Source organism: Macaca nemestrina, chromosome 15 (assembly GCF_043159975.1).
Source record: "Macaca nemestrina isolate mMacNem1 chromosome 15, mMacNem.hap1, whole genome shotgun sequence".
Taxonomy (NCBI): domain Eukaryota; kingdom Metazoa; phylum Chordata; class Mammalia; order Primates; family Cercopithecidae; genus Macaca; species Macaca nemestrina.
The window spans coordinates 96,237,672-96,261,469 of NC_092139.1; the positions used below are offsets into that span (position 1 = coordinate 96,237,672).

The 23,798-nt window shown below is 38.4% G+C and overlaps 1 protein-coding gene across 9 annotated transcripts in view; it reads right to left on the bottom strand.

Annotated features, from left to right (window-relative positions):
* LOC105495739 (tetratricopeptide repeat domain 28) overlaps window positions 1–23,798 on the bottom strand; it is a 715,636-nt gene that overhangs the window by 664,388 nt on the left and 27,450 nt on the right. For 7 of the 9 annotated variants that reach the window (XR_011614279.1, XM_071080884.1, XM_071080883.1 and 4 more), the window contains exon 2: window positions 6,397–6,675. The exons of 1 other annotated variant lie outside the window; for it this stretch is intronic. Coding sequence is in view for 7 of the 8 variants with exons in the window: in XM_071080884.1 (XP_070936985.1) it covers window positions 6,397–6,675 (279 nt within the window). In the remaining variant the exon portion in view is untranslated. Of the gene's footprint in view, window positions 1–6,396; window positions 6,676–23,798 lie in introns of those variants that run through there. One more of the 9 variants, XM_071080885.1, reaches the window with a different exon arrangement.

Consider the following 23,798-nt stretch of genomic DNA (forward strand, 5'->3'; position numbering starts at 1 on the left):
ACTTCTTCATTCCAGCAACTCATAGAATAACAAGACAAAAAAGTCAGCAAAGATGCAGAAGATACGAGCAACAAGATTAAGCATCTGGACTTCATTTATATCTATGGAACTATACCTCAAAACTACAGAATACATGTTCTGTCCAAGTGTTGATGGTATATTCCCCAGGATAAACCACATGCTAGGCCATAAAAAAACCTCAGAAAATTTAAAAGCATTAATATCATAAAGAGCACGTTATTTGACTACACTGAAATTAAATTAGAAATCAACAGTAAGATAACTAAGAAAACAGCTGGGCGTGGTGGCTCACGCCTGTAATCCCAGCACTTTGGGAGGCCGAGGCAGGCGGATCACGAGGTCAGGAGATCGAGACCATCCTGGCTAACACAGTGAAACCCCGTCTCTACCGAAAATACAAAAAATTAGCCAGGCGTGGTGGCGGGCGCCTGTAGTCCCAGCTACTTGGGAGGCTGAGGCAGGAGAATGGCATGAACCCAGGAGGCGGAGTTTGCAGGGAGCCGAGATCGCGCCACTGCACTCCAGCCTGGGTGACAGAGCAAGACTCCATCTCAAAAAAAAAAAAAAAAAGATAACTAAGAAAACACAAATATTTGGAAATTAAACAACAAACTTCTAAATAATCCATGGATCAACAATGTGTTTACAAGGAAAATTATAAAATATGGAACTCAATAATAATGAAAATACATGTCAAAATTTGTAAGATGCAGCAAAAACAGTGCTTGAAGAGAAATATTCAGCTTTAAATGCTCATATTTTAAAAAAAAAGAAAGATCTAAAGTCAATGGCCTATGTTCTCTTCTTAAGAAATGAAAACAAAAAGCAAAGTAAATGCAAAATTAGTAGAAAGAAGGAAATAATAAACAGCAGAAATCAGTGAAAAATAAAATGTACTACAATATAGAAAATCAATGAGACTAATAACTCATTGTCTAGAAAGATGAATCGAATTGATAAATCTCTAGGCAGACTGATCAGAAAAGGGCAGATTAACAATATCAAGAATGCATCCTGGCTAACACGGTGAAACCCCATCGCCCGGCGTGGTGGTAGGCACCTGTAGTCCCAGCTACTCAGGAGGCTGAGGCAGGAGAATGGTGTGAACCCAGGAGGCGGAGCTTGCAGTGAGCCGAGATCGCACCACTGCACTCCAGCCTGGGCGACACAGTAAGACTCCGTCTCAAAAAAAAAAAAATCAAGAATTATAAAAAGAACATCACTATGGATTCTTCAGGTATTAAAAAGGATAATAAAGGAATATTAACAACTTTATCCCAATAAAGCTGACAACCTAGATCAAATGAAAAACTATTTGAAAGAAACAATTACCAAAACTGATCTAAAAAGAATTAGAAAATTTGAAGAGCCCTACATCAATCAAAGAAATTGAATTCATAATTAAAACCTTCCAACAAAGAAAAGTACAGATAAAGATAAAGATGGCTTGACTGGTGAATTCTATCCAATACTTAAGGAAGAAATAACGGCAATCCTACACAAACTCTTTCAGAAAATACAGAGAGAACACTTTACAACTCATTATATAAGGACAGAATCACTTTGATACCAAAACCAAACAAATACATCATGAGAAAAAAAAAAGGGCTACAGATCACTATCTCATAAACATAGATGCAAAAATTCTTAACAAAATTTTAGCAAAGCATTTCCAACAATATATAAAAAGAATAATAATACATAATGACTACCTGGAATTTACCCCCATTAAAACCAAAGTTGATTTAGTTGATTTAATATCCCCAAATAAATCAATTTAATTTCCCATATTAACAGACTAGCTAAAAAATTATTTCAACAGATGAAGAAACATAGACAAAATTTGACACCCACTCATAATAGAAATTAAAGGGAATATCCTCCACCTGATTAAGGGCATCATGCTCAACAATGTGAAGCTCAATGCTTTCCCACAAAGATCAGGAATGAGTAAAGGAAGTTCACTCATGACTTCTAGTCAACATTGTACTGGACATGCTAACCAGTGCAATAGAGCAAAAAATGAAGAAAAAGAAAAAGAAAGAAAAGGCAAACACAAAAGAAAGGAAGAAGCAGAATTGTGATTACCTGCAGACATCATCATGTGCATAGAAAATCCCAAGGAATCTGCAAAAATTCTACTAGAAATTAAAAGCAAATTTAACAGGGTAACATGACACAAAGTACAAAAAATACATTGTATTTCTATAGATTCTTAATAGAAAGTTAGAAAACAAAGTTAATCCATTTATAATAGTATCAAAAACCAAAATACTTAGGAATAAATTTAACAAAAGACTTGCAAGATCTGAACACTGAAAACTACAAAAAGTTGCAAAGGTAATAAAAGAAGGCCTAAGTAAATGGAGGAATACACCATGTTCATGGATTCAAAGACTCAGTAACATTAAGATGGCAATTCTCTCCAAACTGGTCTAATTCAGTGTAAGCCCATTAATTTCCAGAAAGGTTTTTTGAAGAAATTGATAAGCTGATTCTACAACTTATATAGAAATGCAAAAATATAGAATAGCCAAAACAACTTAGGGAAAAAAAAAGAACAAGGTTGGAAGACTTACAATACCTAATAATCAGACTTATCATACATCTATAGTAATTAAGGCATTATGGTTAAGGCATTTAGATATATACATAGAAATCAGTGAAATAAAATGGAGAATCTAGTAATAACTCCATATTTATAGGGTCAAACAAAGGTGCCAGGATAATTCAATGGGGAAAGGATAATCTTTAAAACAAATGTTGCTGGATTATGGTTATCATTATCTGGAAAAAAATTAACTTTGACTCTTATCTCATACAATACCAAAAATTAACTCAAAATAAATCATAGACCTAAAGGCCAAAAAACATAAAAATTCTAGAAGAAAATCTTTGTAACCTTGGCGAAGACAAAGGTTTCTTAAATAGGACATAAAAAGAAGAAACATAAAGATAAATCAAAGAAAACCATCTAGCATGCAATTGGAGATAAGGTATCATAGACTGAACTCACTGCTTGTGTGGGTTCCCACAGTGCTTTGTTCATACCTCATCAAAATCATTTTTTCAATGAGATAAAACAGACATGTATAAAAGATTCTCCATCTAATCTCTGGAGCCTTTGGATCTTTACATAAAACATTAATACTTATGGAGAGAGTTAAAAATTGGAAGGTAGCTTTTCACACACCAGACTAGACAAAAATAATATTTCAGATAAAGACTTTAGAAAAGCAAAGCATTATAATAAAAAAGAGTAGAAAAGCAAAAATTAAAAGAAAAAGGAATTGACAAAATTTCACCAGATATACATTTATAACAAGAAAATGTAAGTGAATCTTCTTTTACCTAATGAGTATATGCCTAGAAAAATAAGTATAAAATCAAGTTTTTATAAAAGGAAACATTCTTATGCAGTACTGAACATTTCCTTATAAATTAATTCTGCTATCATACTACATCAAAAGAACCTTTTGTGATTTCAATTATGAACTCTATATTTTATATAATTCTAAATGTTCCTAAATTAGGTTTGCTTAAAGCCAAATATAGAACTAAAATATTAATGTAAAATGGACTATACAATAACTTCACTTATTGTGAAGAGAAAACATCAGAAACCAATAATATAAATTATCCAAAAAGGGTGATTTTTTTGTCTATAATCATAAAAGTACACTTTTAAAAAACCATTTTTGGGGTGTAGAAGTCACAAGTAGTGCCAGGAGAAAGTAGAAATGATAAAGAAAAATGGAAAGGATAAAAGTTTAAAGGTGTTCACAAATATAGGAAAAACACAAGATAAGTGGATCAAAAAAGGACAAGAATTGATACTTAATTTGAAAATTAAGCTCTCTATAAGGCTCACTGCATTAATCATAGGTTTAAAGAGAGAAAGAGACAGAGGCAGATAAATATGGAAAACCTTGCTAGAATAATCTAATTCAAACCTTCAGTAAAAATGTCACAATCATAGCTATTACTTACCAAACATCTACTATGTACAAGTTACAAATTATCTCTAATCCTTAAGCAACAATCTTCCAAGATAGGTATTATGATTCCCATTTATCTTAACTTCAGAGAGGTTAAGAGATTACTCAAAACCATATTGACATTAATGGAGGAACAGGAATGTGAACCAAGGTTTATCCTTTGCAAACAGCATTCTAGTTCACAAATGGTATCATATACAATTTTTCTTTTTCTTTTCTTTTTTTTTTTTTTTTTTTTTTGGAGACTCTTCACTCTTGTTGCTAAGGCTGGAGTGCAGTGGTGCGATCTCAGCTCAATGCAACCTCTGCCTCCGGGATTCAAGCAATTCCCCTGCCTCAACCTCTCCAGTAGCTGGGATTACAGGCGCCCACCACCACGCCCAGCTAATTTTTGTATTTTTAGTAGAGAGGGGGTTTCACCACATTGGCCAGGCTGGTCTCAAACTCCTGACCTCAGGTGATCCATCCACCTCAGCCTCCCAAAGTGCTGGGATTACAGGCATAAGCCACCGCGCCCAGCCCATATACAATTTTTCTCAACAATTTTTGCTTCATTTACAATGATTATGGTTACAAAAGTAATCCTTTAGGGAATTACAGAATAGTAAACCATTCACAAGGCAGCAGCAACACTAGAAGTTCCATTAAATGAGGCCAAAAAGACCTACCAGAGTCAAAGGATAAAGTACTATGACTTTTATTATTAATATTTGAGACAGGGTCTCACTCTGTTGCCCAGGCCAGAGTGCGGTGATGCAATCATGGCTCACTGCAGCCTCTACCTCCTGGGCTCAAGCAATCCTCTCACCTCAGCCTCCCAAATAGCTGGGGATACAGGTGCGTGCCACCATACCTGGCTAATTTTTGTATTTTTTGTAGAGACAAAGTCTCACTATGTTGCCTAGTCTGGCCTCAAACTTGTGGGCTCAAGGGATCCTCCCACCTCAGCCTCCCAAAGTGCTGAGATTATAAGCATAAGCCACGATGCTCAGCCCTACAGCATATTATTAAGACATTAGGAAATTATTTTAAATCTCTAGGAAATATCCATTAACCTTTGTTAACCCAACAGAAAACCAAGAATGGGATGAAATGGTTTTGTGGTTCTATGGAAAATATCGCATATACTTCAATCACATTGTATTTTTTATTGTATGTATTTAAGGTATACAACATGATATTTTTGTTTACTTATATGAAGTGAAATAATTATTGTAGTCAATCAAATTAATATATTCATCATCTCACATGGTAACCCTTTTTGTGTGTATTTGTGTCATAAGAGAACCTACAATCTCCTCTTAGCAATTATCCCTAATACAATACAATATTATTAACTATAGTCCTCACGTGGTACATTAGAAACCTAGAATTATTCATCCTATATATCTGCAACTTTATATCCTTGGATCTACATTCCCCCATTTCATCCCTCTCCTATCCCCCACCCTCTATGCTTCAGGAGCATCTTAAGAAATTGTTTCTGCTGGGCGAGGTGGCTCACACTTGTAATCCCAGCACTTTGGGAGGCCAAGTTAGGCAGATTACCTGAGCTCAGGAGTTCAACACCAGCCTGGGCAACATGGTGAAACCCTGTTTCTATAAAAAATACAAAAATTAGCTGGGCATAGTGGCACATACTTGTAGTCCCAGCTACTCAGGAGGCAGAGGTTGCAGTGAGTCAAGACTGCACCACTGCACTCCAGCCTTGGTGACAGAGTAAGAGCCTGTCTCAGAAAGGAAAAAGGAAAAAGGAGAAAGGGAAAGGGAAAGGGAAAGGGAAAGGGAAAGGAAAGGGAAAGGGAAGGAAAGGAATTGTTTCTAAAAGAAACTAGGGGTTAGGTTAGGAGCAGGCACACCGAAAATAAAGTATATATAATAAAAAACAAAGATAATAACTAAGCCTTGCGTTACTCAAGGACTACAGATAATTACAATGCTTTATTAGAAAAAACAGAAATTTCCCTCATTAAATACCATTCTGAAAATAAACAGTCATTGACAGGGAATAAAATTAATTATTTTAAATTGAAGGAAAGAAACATCATCATACTTCATCTAAAATAGTCATTCACAAAGAGGTGTTCCAAAACCTATATAAAGAACTAGAATGTATCTTACTTATCAAGAGGCACAGAGAAAAAAAATTTTAATTTCACACATACAGGAAAAGAATTAAACTTGCACATGGAAAGCACACTACAAAAAAAAAAAAAAAAGGAAGCCTTTCACTAATGTACCAGCTCAAGGAAGTCATTTTATATTTTGCTGAAGTATAGATTATTAAAATATTAATAAGTACACTAAATCCACAAAATGTTACATTAAAGTAAGAAGCCAGCACAAAAGATTCTGTGAAAATAAATAAAATTTCTACCTTTGGCCATTTGGGATTGAGAAGTCGAGCTTTGATTGCATCATCCAGTGCCTTGTCATACTGCTGGATTTTCATGTAGGCTGCAGATCTATTGCTGTATAAGATGCAGTTCTGAGGGTCAACAGCCAGGGCTTCATTATACAGAACAATAGCTGTGTGGAAATCTCCATTGTGACAGGCCTGATTACTCTGACGAACTTTCTCAACAAATTCAGCTTTGCTCAGTACCGGTCCATCAGGACTCCTCTGGCCAAAAGTGTTAGCACCAAAGAGAGGAATCTACAAACAAAGAAACTTTTTCAGACAAAGTTAGATAATCCAGATGGGTTCCTGATCTGCTAAGATTTGGATGTCTGTCCCCTCCAAATTGCACATTAAAATGTGATCCCCAGTACTGGAGGTGGGGCTTAATGGGAGGTGTTTAGGTCATAGGAGTAAATCCCTCACAAATAGAGGGATTTGCCCTTCCTTGGGGGTGAGTGAATTCTTACTCTATTATTTCCAGTGAGATCTGGTTATTAAGAGGCCTGCCACTGGCCCCTCCCTCTCTCTTGCTGCCTCTCACTTTGTGATCTCTGCATGCACAAGCCAGCTCCCCTTTGCCTTCTGCCATGAGTGGAAGCAGCTTAATGCCCTCACCAGATACAGATGCCTAATCTTGAAGTTTCCAATCATCAAAATCATGAGCCAAATAATCCTTTTTTCTTTATAGATTACTCAGCCTCAGGTATTAATTTTTTACTCTTATTTTTTTTCAGATGAGGTCTCACTCTGTCGCCCAGGCTAGAGTGTAGTTGCCCAAGTCTGGTTCACTGCAGCCTCAACCTCCAGGCACAAGCAATCTTCTTGCCTCAGCCTTTTGAGTAGCTGGAAATACAGGCACATGCGACAGCATGCAGCTAACTTTTTTTTGTTTTTGTTGTTGTTGTTGTTTGTTTTGTAGAGACAGGATTTCACTATGTTGGCCAGACTGATTTTGAACTACTAGCCTCAAGAGATCTTTCCACTTCAGCCTCCCAAAATGCTGGGATTACAGGCATGAGTTGCTGCACCTGGCCAAGAATTCCTTTATAGCCACACAAAACATACTAAGACATCATCTGCACCTCAATAAAACACAAACATTCTTCATTATCTGCTCTACATTATATATGTGCCCCGGAAGACAATAATCTTCCCTCAAAGCAGCCAACAAAGTGCCTTGCATGCATGTGTGCATATGTATGTTTAATAGTTACATGCATGTATATTTGTATTTGTATTTGTTGAATGAATAAATGCAAAAGAGTATTCAGGTTTTTCCTTGGCAATTTAAAGTTATATACTATGGAAAAAATAAAATACAAACATATATGGACACTATAATCTCAACTATATTAAGATGATTGCACTTAATGCTGAAAAGCCAGGAACAGTGGCATGCACCTGTAGTTCCAACTACCCAAGATGCTGAAGCAGGAGGATCACTTTAGCCCAGGAATTTAATACTATAGTGTGCTACAACTGCACTTGTGAATAGCCATTGCACTCCAGTCTGGACAACATAGCGAGACTCCATCTCTAAAAATAAATAAATAAGTAATGAGAGAAAATCAAAATATTAATCATACTAAATTATCTCTGGAAATAAGCTTGTGGAGCATTTTAATTCTTAAACTTATGCAAGTTTTAAAATAAAAAATAAGCTTTAAAAAATGTTTTCATGTACCAATGAATCTTTTTGGACTGGCAAATTTGGTGACTATAGTTTGGCTACTACCATGAAATTTCAAAGACAAACACCAGTGTTTGAAGACTAGCAAAAAAAATATTCAGCTGTAACTATATTCTGGCACTTTAAAATCTGTTTTTGATGTTGATTTTTCAAAATTACTAAGTTTTCTATAACTATAGCAGCAGTGCAGTGACCTTAAAACCAAAGGAAGCAAATGTGTCAAGTGTTTTTGTTTGTTTGTTTGTTTTTGTGGTTTTTTTGAGTCAGGGTCTTGCTATGTCAGCCAGGCTGGAGTGCAGTGGTGTGATCAGAGCTCACTGCAGCCTCAACCTCCTGGGCTTATGCAATCTTCCCACCTCAGCCACCCAAGTTGCTGAAACCTCAGCCATGCACCACCCCACCTGGCTAATTTTTTTTATTGTTTTCTAGAGATGAAGTCTTCTCATGTTGCCGAGGCTGGTCTCAAACTCCTGGGCTCCAGCAATCCTCCCGCCTTGGCCTCCCAAACTGCTGGGACTATAGAAGTGAACCACAGCACCCAGCCTGTTACTCATTTTTAAAACATAAAAATTATGAACTGTAGGCCAGGCGTGGTGGCTCACGCCTGTAATCCCAGCATTTTGGGAGACCAAGGCAGGCGGATCACGAGGTCAGGAGATAGAGACCATCCTGGCTAACACGGCAAAACCCCATCTCTACTAAAAATACAAAAAATTAGCCAGGCATGATTGCAGGCGGCTGTAGTCCCAGCTACTCAGGGGGCCGAGGCAGGAGAATGGCATGAACTTGGGAGGCGGAGCTTGCAGTGAGCCAAGATTGTGCCACTGCACTCCAGCCTGACCAACACAGCGAGACTCTGTCTCAAAAAAAAAAAATGAACTGTAAAGTACAAAGGGAAGAAATTTAACACAGTAGTATCAAGCACAGACATTTTATACTTCTAAGCAAGCTTGCCCTAAGTGAAATTAAAACAAAAAGTATTTTTTCCCTATGTCATCCTTTAAGATCAAGTCCAGTACCTCCATTCAGAAGAGAATGCATCTGATTTGATGCAATAGGCCAATACACACAAAGAAATAGACTCGTCAAAGAAGTACTTGCATTAAAAGAAGAAAAAATTGGCCGGGCGCGGTGGCTCAAGCCTGTAATCCCAGCACTTTGGGAGGCCGAGACGGGTGGATCACGAGGTCAGGAGATCGAGACCATCCTGGCTAACACGGTGAAACCCCATCTCTACTAAAAAATACAAAAAACTAGCCGGGCGAGGTGGTGGGCGCCTATAGTCCCAGCTACTCGGGAGGCTGAGGCAGGAGAATGGCGTGAACCCGGGAGGCGGAGCTTGCAGTGAGCTGAGATCCGGCCACTGCACTCCAGCCTGGGCGACAGAGCGAGACTCCGTCTCAAAAAAAAAAAAAAAAAAAAGAAGAAAAAATTCCCCAAAGAAGGGAGGAAAGGCAGATCTAATCTCACATATGACCAACAACTGTTCTTCCTCTGCTCACAAGGATATTATATCCTGATTTCCAGGACAATTCAAAACATTAAAGGATTCTGTAAGTTTCAAATATCAATGTCCAAGTTATATTCAACTTTTTTTTTTTTTTTTTTTTTTGAGGAGACGTTTCACTTTTGTTGCCCAGGCTGGAGCGCAATGGCACGACCTCGACTCACTGCAACCTCTGCCTCCCAGGTTCAAGCAATTTTCCTGCCTCAGCCTCCCAAGTAGCTGGGATTACAGGCATGCACCAATATTCAACTTTCACTTACTGGAAGTGGCCAACCAATAATGCACTTAAAGGATTTTTTAAAAATTATGATCATGAAACATATTGCTTGAAAGTAAATGGACTACGTAACATTTGCCAAACAACCAGATTTTTCAGTCTTTGTTTTTAATTATTTTATTCCATCATCAAACCAATGTGTAAAACACTGACAATATGTAAGACTGATTTCATTTTGGAAAACATGATCATCATGGTTCTGCTTAAGGTCAATACTACCATAAGTTATAGAAACAAATTCTGTATCTCAAAATTCAAGGGCATGATATAAAAATAGCAACTAAAGACTTTTAAAGTAAAATAAATTGTTAGCTTCAGAAGTAGCCTGTAAGTTATTTAAAAAAAAGAAAAGAAGAAGAATCCTACTATTACAGTATTCCCTACTTCTCATAAAGAATTGCAGAGTAGACTGGGCTCAGTGGTTCATGCCTGTAATCCCACACACTGGGAGACTAAGATGGGAAGACTGCTTGAGCCCAGGAGTTTGGGACCAGCCTGGCAACACAGCAAGACCCTGTCTCTATTTTAGAAAAATATACATATATATTTAAAAATTTTGTAAGGTAGGACACAGTGGTTCACATTTGTAATCCCAGCACTTTGGGAGGCTGAGGCGGGCAGATCACCTGCGGTCAGGAGTTTGAGATCAGGCTGGCCAACATGGTGAAACCTCATCTCTACTAAAAATACAAAACTTAGCTATGTGTGGTGGCGGGTGCCTATAATCCTAGCTACTCAGGAGGCTGAGGTAGAATTGCTTGAACCCGGGAGGCAGAGGTTGCAATAAGCCGAGATTGCACCACTGCACTCCAGTCTGGGCAACAAGAGCGAGCCTCTGTCTCAAAAAAAAAAAAAAAAAGAAAAAAAAAGAAAAGGAAAAAAAAGAAAAAATAAAAAAATTTTTTTCAGAAAGAATTGCAGAGTAAGCCAGGTACAATAGCTCATGCCTGTAATCCCACACTTGGGGAGGCTAAAGTGGAAGGACTGCTTGAGCCCAGGAGCTCAAGACCAGCCTGGTCAACAAAGCAAGACCCTGTCTCTACAAAAAAGACAAAAAATAGCTGGGTGTGGTGACATGCACCTGTAGTCCTAGCTACTTGGGAGGCTGAAGAGGGAGGACCGCTTGAGCCTAGGAGGTCAGGGTTGCAGTGAGCTGTGATCGTGCCACTTGCACTTCAGCCTGGACAACAAGCAAGACCCTATCTCAGAAAGAATGGCAGAGTACTACTTTTGGTTCAACGCCAACACAGATAAGAATCAAATTAAGAAGAGAAATCATCTTCATTCTGTTGCCTCCATGTACAGTAAATTAAAGTAACATTTCCCAAAATATATTCTAAGGAAACCCTAGGTCCTCAGGAGACTAGGATGAACAACATTAAATAAATCTCTTCTTTAGTGAAATATCTCTCAGAGATCTTATTTTGCACACTGTGAATCTGAGAGGGGGGAATACCATACATTATAAGATCAAATCACCTTTTATAGTGAAGCATCTGGCAAGTTCAGAAATTGCTTGAAACACTGATGTAAACCATTACTAAGGCCTCTAAGAGCAAAGAAAATACCATGGATGAGTTAGTACTAGTGCAGAAAGATTCTAAATCCCAGAGGAGAACTCTAGTATTTAGAGTTAGTAGTAGTTAATCAAATGTTCACAACATGCCATCAAATGTTCACAAATTTAAAAGAAAAATGCACTGTAGTAAGTGCTCCACAGAAGCTTCTAATTTGTCAAAATTTATCTGTGTCTACTCAGCTGGATACCGTGTGGCTGCCAGAAGGCTAAGAAACAGAAATTTCTGGCCGGGCGCGGTGGCTCAAGCCTGTAATCCCAGCACTTTGGGAGGCCGAGACGGGCGGATCACGAGGTCAGGAGATCGAGACCATCCTGGCTAACCCGGTGAAACCCCGTCTCTACTAAAAAAAAAGTACAAAAAACCAGCCGGGCGAGGTGGCGGGCGCCTGTAGTCCCAGCTACTCGGGAGGCTGAGGCAGGAGAATAGCGTAAACCCGGGAGGCGGAGCTTGTAGTGAGCTGAGATCTGGCCACTGCACTCCAGCCTGGGCAACAGAGCGAGACTCCGTCTCAAAAAAAAAAAAAAAAAAAAAAAGAAATAGAAATTTCTGGCTGGGCGCGGTGGCTCACGCCTGTAATCCCAGCACACTGGGAGGCCGAGGCGGGCAGACCACGAGGTCAAGAGATCAAGAGCATCCTGGCCAACATGGTAAAACCCTGTCTCTACTAAAAATACAAAAATTAGCTGGTCCTGGTGGCACAAGCCTGTAGTCTCAGCTACTCGGGAGGCTGAGGCAGGAGAATCGCTTGAACCCGGGAGGCAGAGGTTGCAGTGAGCGAAGATCGCACCACTGCACTCCAGCCTGGGAACAAAGCAAGACTCCGTCTCAAAAAAAAAAAAAAAAAAAAAAAGAAACAGAAATTTCTGTGTATGGCTAAGAAGAATAAACATAACTTCCCAAGTCCTTTTCTTTTTTTTTTCTATCTTATCTGCAATTGATAAACTTGACAGAGAAAAAAGACCTTTGCATATATTTCTCAGATTATATATATGTTGTACTTAAAATAACCAGCCATATTAAATTTAGGAACTAATTTAATGAGTTAAACAAGGTGAATAGTACTTCTTAAGGAGATAATGAAAAATAAAAATTTTAATTACTCATTTACTTAGATTAACTATTATATTATTTCTTCCCCCATGAGTTCCAAAATAGAGAAAAATATTGTGACTGTATTTCATATACATATAGCATATGGATGTCAACATATATCAACATTGCTGATATTTTCCTCTGATCCTCTGACAAATTCATCTTAAAAAGATAGAGGGAGTGTCAGTAACATGTGAGCCAAATGGGCTCAGTATATGCAGCCACATATAATTACTACATACATGGCATAATTGCAGTCCTGTTATAAATTTTTCCAGCTTTACTGAGGTATAAATTGACCAATAAAGTCATATATATAGAAAGTATATAATGTGATGTTTTGATACATGTATGCATTGTGAAAAGATTACCACAATCAAGCTAATTAACATATCCATCACCTCACAGAGCTTTCTTTTGTGTGTATATGGTAAAAATACTTAAGATCTACTCTCTTAGCAAATTTCAAGTGTATAATACATTACTAGTCACCACGCTGTACACTGGGTCTCCAGAACTTATTTATTCATAGCTGAAGATTTGTACCCCTTGACCAATGTCACCCATTTCTCCCACCCTTGTCCCCTGATAACCACCCTTCTACTCTGTTTTTATGAATTCAACATTTTTAGATCCTACATATAAGTTAGATCATACGGTATTTGTCTTTCTGTGTCTGGCTCATTTCACTTAGCATGATATTCTCTAGGTTCATCCATATTGTTGCAAATGTCAGGATTTCCTTCTTTTCTTTTTTTTTGAGACAGAGTCTCATTCTGTCGCCTAGGCTGTTTGCAGTGGCATGATCTTGGCTCACTGCAAGCTCTGCCTCCTGGGTTCACGCCATTCTCTTGCCTCAGCCTCCTGAGTAACTGGTACTACAGGCGCCTACTACCATGCCCAACTAATTTTTTTTGTTTTTAGTAGAGATGGGTTTAACCATGTTAGCCAGGATGGTCTCAATCTCCCGCCCTCAGGTGATCCGCCCGCCTCGGCCTCCCAAAGTGCTGGGATTACAGGTTGGATTTCCTTCTTAAGGTTGAATAATATTGTATTTTGTGTATGTGCATTTTTTTAATTCATTCATCCATCAATGGACATTTAGGTTGTTTCTACATCTGGGTCTTTGTGAATAATGCTGCAATATACATGGAAGTCCAGATATCTCTTCAAGATAGTAATTTTATTTCCTTCAGAGACATATCCAGTAGTGGGATTGCTGGATCCTATGGTAGTGATGTTGAGCAGCTTTTCATACCCCTGTTAGCAGTTTGTACGTCTTCTTTGTTCAAATTATATTCAGGAATTTTGCCCATTTTAAAAATCAGGTTATTTATTTGTTATCGAGTTATGTCAGTCCCTTATATATTTTGGATATTAACCCTTGTTAGGCATATGATTTGCAAATATTTTATCCCACCCCACTTTTTCATTTTGTTGACTGTTTCCTCTTTTGCGGAGAAAGTTTTAGTTTGATGTAGTCCTAACAGCTTTTTTTGCCTAGTTTTTTGGTGTCGCATCCAAAAAAATCATTGCCAAGACCAATATTAAGAACTTTCCCCCCCATGTTTTCTTCTAGGAGTTTTAGAGTTTCAGATGTTATGTTTAAGTTTTTTGGTGTTTTTTTGTTTGTTTGTTTGGTTGGTTGTTCTGAGACGGAGTCTTGCTCTGTCGCCCAGGCTGGAGTGCAGAGGAGCATCGCTCACTGCAAGCTCCGCCTCCTGGGTTCATGCCATTCTCCTGCCTCAGCTTCCCGAGTAGCTAGGACTACAGGCGCCCGCCACCATGCCAGGCTAATTTTTTTTGTATTTTTAGTAGAGACGGGGTTTCACGTGTTAGCCAGGAGGGTCTCGATCTCCCGACCTCAGGTGATCCGCCCGCCTCAGCCTCTCAAAGTGCTGAGATTACAGGCATGAGCCACCGCGCCAGGCCACATTTAAGTATTTAATCTATTTTGAGTTGATTTTTGTTTGTGGTGTAAGTTAAAGATCCAATTTCACTTTATGGCACGTGATAGCCAGTTTTCCCAGGACCACATATGTTGGAAACTATCGTTTCCCCATTGTGTATCAGCTTAAAATAGACTGCTATAACTATGTTTTATGTAAGCATCAAGGTAACCACAAAGCAAATACCTATAGCAGATACACAAAAGACAAAGGAACCAAAGCATACTATAGAATATCATCAAATCAGCAAGGAAGACAAGAAAGGAACAAGAGGTTTACAAACCAGCCAGAAAACAATTGACAAAATGGCAACAGTAAGTCCTTACCTATCAATAGTTACTGTAAGTGTAAATGGAGTAAGTTCTCCAATCGAAAAACAGAATGATCGAATGGATAAAAATTCAGGACCCAATAAAATTTTTTAATTAAAAGAAAAACAGGACCCAAAGAGATGCTGCTTACAAAAACTACATGCTGCTTACAAAAGACTCACTTCAGCTTTAAGGATATGCACAGACTGAAAGTGAAGGGACAGAATAGATATTCCATGCAAATGGAAACCAAAAGAGAGCAGGGATAACTGTACTTAGACAAAACAGACTTTAAGTCAAAATCTATTAACAAGAGACAAAATAATTGTATAATTATAAAAAGGTGAATTCATTAGGAGGGTATAATTATAAATACATATACACCCAAAATCACAGCACCTAAATATATGAAGCAAATATTAACAAATCTGAAGGGAGAAATAAACAGCAATACAATAATAGTGGGAACTTCAATATGCAACTTTCAACAATGGACAGATCATCCAGACAGAAACCAGTACAGAATACATTAGACTTGCTCTACTTTAGACCAAATGGACCCAACAGACATGTACAGAACATGCCATCCAACAGCAGCAGAATATAAATTCTCCCGTTATAAATTTTGATTATTCAAATTACATATAAAAAATCACCTCTATATAAAAAAGTATGGGTAATTCAAATAATTAAATATTTTGAAATAAAATTATAAAACATTAAAAGGAAATAATCTTTTATTATGTAGAACTGAGTCCTTTCTAAGTATAACACATAAGCCACAAAACATAATAGAAAGGACTGATAAGTATGACAACATAAAAAATTTTAATGTCTGCATGGAAAATATGGATTAAGACCAAAAAGATTAGTAACAAATAGGTTAAAAAAAAAAAAACACAACACATGATAAATGGCTAGTTTTCTTAGTATAGATAAAGTTCCTACAAATCAGTAATAAAATGGACAAACAATTCAATGGAAAAATGGACAAAGGACATGCACAGACAAATCACAAAAAAAGGAACTCCATATGGCTTTTAAACACACTTTTTTAAATGTGTGACTTCAGTTATTTTAAAAGAAAATTAAACCTTAAAGACAATTTTTTTTTACCTCTCCTACTAACAGAAATAAAAAATTAGCAATACACTTTGTTGGTTAAGGGGGTAAGGAAAAAGTGACACCCATACATTCATACACTGTTGGTAGAATGGGAGGTCTCGCTATATTGCCCAAGCAGGTCTCAAACTCCTAGGCTCAAGCTATCCTCCACCTCTCACTCCCTAAGAGTTGGAATTACAGGTGTGAGCCACCAAGCCTGGCCTGATACAATTTCTTATAGAACAACTTGGGAATATCTATAAAAATGTAAAAGTTGCATAACCTTTCAATTCTAGAAATTTTCTCCACTTCTAGTAATTTATCCTATAGATGCACTTGCATGTGTAAACAAAATCACATATATTAAAACAAGGATAGTCATAATAGCATTATTTGTATTAGCATGATGTTAGAAATAATTTAAATGTTAGACAACAGGAAAATGGATAAGCATAGGGCTTTGTAAGGCATAAATAAGTTTTATTAGATCCATGTAATTATTATAAATTCAGCCAAAAGAATGAGAAAGATTTTATATGCTGATATAGATAGAAAAAAATTGAAAGGCAGAAGAAATTGTATCAGTTTACATTTCTACCAACAATGTATGAGTGTAACTTTTTCCTTACCCCCTCTCCATTCACCAAGCTATTCCTATGCCTAGAAAGTAGGATCTTTTTCAAACTCACACAAAGATGCCATATGGATGAGCAAAGGCATATGTTAGTTGTGTGCTGATATGGTTTGGCTGTGTCCCCACCCAAGTCTCATCTCGAATTCCCATGTGTTGTGGAAGGGATCCCATGGGAGTTAATTGAATCATGGGAGCAAATCTTTCCCATGCTGTTCTCATGATAGTAAGTCTCACAAGATCTGATGGTTTTAAAAATGGGAGTTTTTATGCACAAGCTCTCTCTTTGCCTGCCGTCATCCATGTAAGATGTGACTTGCTCCTCCTTGCTTTCCACCATTATTGTGAGGCCTCCCCAGCCAGGTGAAACTGTGAGTCCAATTAAACCTCTTTCTTTTGTAAATTGCCCAGTTTCAGGTATGTCTTCATCAGCAGCATGAAAACGGACTAACACATGTATTTTCAAAGCAAAAAAAAATACATGAGAAAGTTTCACCAGAGAAATGACCATCCAACAAAGAATTCAATGTACAAGACTAAAATATATAATACACGAAATTAAGAACTGTGTGGATGGATTTAGCAAGATTTGATACAGCTAACAAGAAGATTAATAAACTGGAAGATAAGTAATAGAAAATCCTCAAAATGATGGCCAGGTGCAGTGGCTCAAGTCTGTAATCCCAGCAATTCTGGAGGCCAAGTGGGCGGATTGCTTGAGCCCAGAATTCAAGACCAGCCTGGGGAACATGGCAAAACCCCATCTCTACTAAAAATACAAAAACTGAGGTGGGAGGATCACCTGAACCTGAGGAGGTTTAGGCTGTGGTGAACCATGATCACGCCACTGCACTCCAGCCAGGGCAACAGAGTGAGACCCCATCTCAAAAAAAAAAGAAAAAGAAAATCCCCAAAATCAACTATAGAGGAGAAAAAAAGGAAGATGAGCACATAAGAGACCTAAGTAATATACCCAAGAGGTCTGATACACATATAATTAGAATTTAAGAAGAGAGAGAAGGGAGTTAGAAACAATATTTGAATACCAATGACCAAGAATTTTCTAAAACTGGTAAGACACATCAACTCATAAGATATTGAACCCATAGCTTTCAGACTTTCATTCAACTCCAAGATATCACAAAGAAAATCATACCTACATGTATCATAGTCAAATTGTTAAAAATAATTATTATAAAAATAATAATAGAGAAAATGTTAAAGCAGAGGGAAATAAGACACATTAACTTGAAAGGAGCTACAAGCTGCATACTCAACAGAAACGATGGAAGCTGAAATAGCACCTAACATAAAATACTCAGAGAAAATATTCTTCAAAACTGAGAGTGAGGCCGGGCGCGGTGGCTCAAGCCTGTAATCCCAGCACTTTGGGAGGCCGAGACGGACGGATCACGAGGTCAGGAGATCGAGACCATCCTGGCTAACACGGTGAAACCCCGTCTCTACTAAAAAATACAAAAAACTAGCCGAGCGCGGTGGCGGGCGCCTGTAGTCCCAGCTACTCGGGAGGCTGAGGCAGGAGAATGGCGTGAACCCGGGAGGCAGAGCTTGCAGTGAGCTGAGATCCGGCCACTGCACTCCAGCCTGGGCGGCAGAGCGAGACTCCGTCTCAAAAAAAAAAAAAAAAAAACTGAGAGTGAAATAGTAATATTCATACATTACTCATGGGAATATAAAATGGTACAACCACTGTGGAAATAGTATGGCAGGTCCTTGAAAAGATAAACATAGAGTTACTATATGATCCAGCAATTCTACTCTTAGGTATCTACCTAAACGAACTGAAAACCTGTCCATGGAAAAACTAGTACACAAATTTTCATAGCAGATTTATAATAGCCAAAAAGTGGAAACAACCAAAATATCCATCAATTAATTAATTAGTGAATAAACAAAATGTGGGATAACCATACAATGGAATACTACTCAACTATAAAAAAGTAATGAATAGGCCGGGTGCGGTGGCTCACGTCTATAATCCCAGCACTTTGGGAGGCCGAGGTAGGTGGATCATGAGGTCAGGAGATCAAGACCATCCTGGCCAACATGGTGAAACCCCATCTCTACTAAAATGCAATTAGCCGGGTGTGGTGGTGTGTGCCTATAATCCCAGCTACTCAGAAGGTTGAGGCAGGGGAATCAGTTGAACCCAGGAAGCGGAGGTTGCAGTGAGTCAGTATCGCACCACTACACTCCAGCCTGGCAACAGGGCAAGACTCCATCTCAAAAAAAAAAAAAAAAAGGAATAAAACACACATTACAACATGGATGAACCTTAAAAATATTATGTTAAGTGAAAGAAGCCAGTCACAAAAGGTCAAATACTGTATGATTCAATTTATTAAACCTCCATAGTAGACAAATCCATTGATATGGAAAGCAGATTGGTGGCTGTCAGAGGTTGGAAGGAGGGGAAAATGAGGATTGACTCTTAATGACACCAGATTTCTTTTCAGAGCAAGAAAAATGTTATAGAATTAGATAGTGATATGGTTGAACAACCTTGTGAAAATACTAAAAACCACTGAATTGTATACTTTAAAATGGTGAATTTTATGGTGTGAATTGTATTGCAATTAAAGAAACAAAAACTGAGGGAATCAATAGCAGGCCTCTCAAAAAAAAAAAAAATAAAGAAATATTAAAGAAAATACTGAAAGAAAACTATGCCAGACAGAAGCAGAGGAATGCGGGAGGGAATTAATAATACTGGAAAGAGTAAATATATGCGTAAATATAAATGAACATCAGCTATACAAAATAATAAGTTTAAAAAAATATATGACACAAAATGCAGGAGATAATAAATGGAGCTAAAGTTCTCTAAGAAAGCATTTCCCAAACCTTACTGTACGTATAAATTACCCATTCTGATTCAATAGCTTTGGGACAGGGCTTGAGATTCTGCATTTTAACAAGCTCCTGATGGCTTAGATGTTGCTCATCTATGCATCACACACTGTAAGTATCAACGTTTTAAGTTTCTAGCAGAATCTGTTAGGTAGTAAAACTATTATTTTTATTAGCCATATTAAGTCAAGGATGCATGTTGTAATCACTAACGAAATAACAGGAGTAAAAAACAAGTTAATTTGGAAAAATAAAATCATTTGTAAATTTGATTAATCAAAAAAAAAAAAAGTAGGGAGAGGAAAGGGAACATTAAAACAGGTTAGTAATGTAAAAGCTAAAACTCCTAAAAGAAAATAGGAAAAGTTTTGTGAACTTAGGTTAGACAAAGATTTCTTAGCCAGAATACAATAAGATTATCTGTATGTCAGGCACTCTCCTAGGCACTAGAGATAAAACCTGTGAATAGATAATAACAGTATAAGCTGTTTGCCATTTAAAAAAAAAAAAAAAAAAACCCACTGGCTTCACCTGCGAAAGGCCCAGGCAGTTGCTTATACCTTGCAAAGCCCTGTGCTTAGGGGGTGAATCCTCCTAACCAGGCTGCAACTATTCAAACCAGTGATCCCAACTGGGATCCTCCAGATCAAAGAAAGACGGCTAATCAAAAGAAAGTAAAGAAGTTGGCCATGCAGATAGATATGGAATTAGGTCTCTAGAGAAAACAAAATTAAGGCAATAAGGACCAGGCGTGTTTCAGAAACAGCAAAGAGGTCAGCGTGAAAGAGGTGAGGGTACAAAGTAAAAAAAAAGGTCAGAGAGGTAACTGGGGCCCAGTGTGTTTAGATCTGCACTGCCCAATACAGGAGCCACCAGCAATATGTGGCCATTTAATTTTTTACTTTACCAAAATAAAATCAAAGATTCAGTTCCTCAGATGTATTAGCCACAGTGCAAGTGCTCAATAGCCACATGGTAGCTAGTGGCTACCAGATTGGAGAGTGCAAATACAGAACATTTTTTATTTTTATTTTTTTTCCTGAAGAGACAGGGTCTCAGCCCAGGCTAGAGTGCAGTGGCTATTCACCATTCACAGGTGTGATCCCACTATTGATCAGCAGAGGAGTTTTCACCTGTTCTGTTTCTGACCTGAGCTGGTTCACCCTCCTTAGGCAATCTGGTGGTCCCCGCTCCCAGGAGGTCACCATATTGATGCTGAACTTAAGGTGGACACCAACATAGCGTACTACAGCCTACAACTCCTGGGTTCAAGCAACCCTCCTGCCTCAGCCTCCCAAGCAGCTGGGACTACAGGCAAGTGCCACTGCACCCAGCATAGATACAGAACATTTCTATCGTCACAGAAAGTACTATTGGACAGAGCTGGTTTAGAGCTTTTGTAGGCTGTCATAAAGATACATAGAGAAGCTAATACAAGAGTGTAAGAGAGAACTAGACACACAAGAAGAGGTTAGCAATTCTCGGAATGGCCAAACCCTAAAGCAGAATTGCAATTTATCCTTCAATAAATTCCCAGTCCTTGGGTCAATGAAGTGAATACTTCTCAAACTTTTCCTTAAAATTATCTTAGTAGGCATCCTTGAAAAGGTATTCTATGGTCAAACAATTTGGGGAATATTAATGTAAATTATTTGGGAAAAATTCCTCACCGACATCTTTGAAAAAATTATTTCTTAAAATTTGAAACTTCTTTTAGCTGATTCTAGGTCAATAGTTGCCAGTTCTTTCAAATAATTAGTAAGCAAACAGATTTTGTTACTGTAGGTCTTCCTTAGAGACTTTAATATGTTAACATATATTGTGAGTCTCTCAAGAATTATATTGACTATACACTGTGTCCAAATAAGGATAAGAATTATAATTATTGAGTACTTAATATGTCCCTGGCACAGTTCTAAGTACTTTACATATGTTAGCTCATTTACTCTTCACAAAACTCTGTAAGATAGGTACTATTATTATCCCTAGTAGGGGAAGAAACAAGGCACAAAAAGTTTAAATAACTTGACTATCAAAAGGGGAGGGTGTGAAAGTGTGACAGGCTACTAAGCACTAGAGGTGATTCAAACCCTTGCACAGGCTGGCTCTGGAGTCCATGCTCTTAACCATTTTATACTTCTCAGAATTATTTGAATATCTACTATGATTATATAGAACTCTGTTCCTACAGTTTGAGAAATGCTAAATGACTACTTAGGCCTGTCTTCCTTGCAGCCTGAATGAGCCATGATAGAACTATACCCAAAGTTACTTTTGCCCATTTAAAAATGTTCCAGGCTGGGTGCAGTGGCTCACGCCTATAATCACCAGCACTTTAGGAGGCCAAGACGGGCAAATCACTTGAGCTCAGGAGTTCAAGACCAGCCTGGGCAACAAGGTGAAACACAATCTCTATTAAAAATACAAAAATTAGCCAAGCTTGGTGGCACACGCCTGTAGTCCCAGCTACTTGGGAGGCTGAGGTGGGAGGATCGACTGAGCCCAGGAGGTCAAGGATGCAGTGAGCCAAGATCGCACCACTGCACTCCACGCTGGGCAACAAAGTGAGACCCTGTCTCAAAAATTAAATTAACTTTTTTTAAAAATGCTCCAGTTCGGCGAGGCGCGGTGGCTCACGCCTGTAATCCCAACACTTTGGGAGGCCGAGGTGGGTGGATCACAAGGTCAGGAGATCGAGACCTTCCTGGCTAACACGGTGAAACCCCATCTCTACTAAAAATACAAAAAATTAGCCGGGCATGATGGCGGGTGCCTGTAGTCCCAGCTACTCGGGAGGCTGAGGCAGGAGAATGGCGTGAACCTGGGAGGCAGAGCTTGCGGTCAGCTGAGATCATGCCACTGCACTCTAGCTTGGGCAACGGAGCGAGACTCCGTCTCAAAAAAAAAAAAAAAAAAAAAATGCTCCAATTCGTGCCGGGCAACAAGAATGAAACTCCATCTCAAAAACAATAATAATAATAATAATAATGCTCCAGTTCAAGGGCATAACCAAAAAAGAAAACTGCAAACCAACATCCCTGATGAACATAGATGCAAAAATCCTCAACAAAATATTAGCAAACCAAATCCAACAGTAAATCAAAAAGATAATTCAGGCCGGGCACAGTGGCTCACACCTGTAATCCCAGCACTTTGGGAGGCCAACGCAGGTGGATCACAAGTTCAGGAGATCAAGACCATCCTGGCCAACATGGTGAAACCCCATCTCTACTAAAAATACAAAATTTAGCTGGGCGTGATGGCATGCGCCTGTAGTCCCAGCTTCTCAGGAGGCTAAGGCAGGAGAATTGCTAGTACACAGGAGGCCAGGGTTGCAGGTAGCCAAGATCAAGCCACCGCACTCCAGCCTGGGCAACAGAGCGAGACCACATCTCAAAAAAAAAAAAAAAAAAAAGATAATTCACCATGATCAAGTGGGTTTCATCCCAGGGATGCTGGGATGGTTCAACATATGTAAGTCAATAAATGTGACTCACCACATAAACAAAATTAAAAACAAAAATCATATGATCATTTCAAAAGACACAGAAAGAACATTTAATAAAATGCAGCATCCCTTTGTGATTAAGGGGATGTGATCTCGGCTCACTGCAACCTCCACCTCCTGGTTCAAGTGATTCTTGTGCCTCAGCCTCCCACGTAGCTGGGATTGCAGGCATGAAGAAACACACCTCAAAATAATAAAAGCATGTATGGTAAACTTACAGTCAACAACATACTGAATGGGGAAAAGTTGAAGGCATTCACCCTCAGAACTGGAACGAGATAATGATGCCCATTTTTACCACTTCTATTCAATACAGTAGTGAGGATCCTAGCCAGAACACTCAGGCCAGAGAAAGAAGTGAAGGGCATCCAAGAGGGGAGGAGGTCAAGCTGTCTCTGTCGATGGTATGATAGAGGACTGTGAAAACTCCTCCAAAGGACTCCTAGATTTGATAGGGTTTCAGGTTGCAAAATTGATGTACACAGATCAGTGGCACTGCTATGCACTGGCAACAACCAAGCTGGGAATCAAATCAGGAACTCAGTCTTTTTACAGTGGCTGCAGAGAAGATAAAATACATGGGAATATACTTGACCCAGGAGGTGAAAGATCTCTATAAGGAGAACTACAAAACACTGCTGAAAGAAATCACAGATGATGCAAACAAATAGAAATATATCCCATACTCATGGATTAGAAGAATCAATATTGTGAAAATGACCATACTGCCCAGGGCAGTCTGCAGATTCAATGCAATTCCTATCAGGATACCAATGTCATTTTTCACAGAATTAGAGACAGCAACCCTAATATTCTTATGAAAGCGAAAGAGGGCCAGGTGTGGTGGCTCAGGCCTGT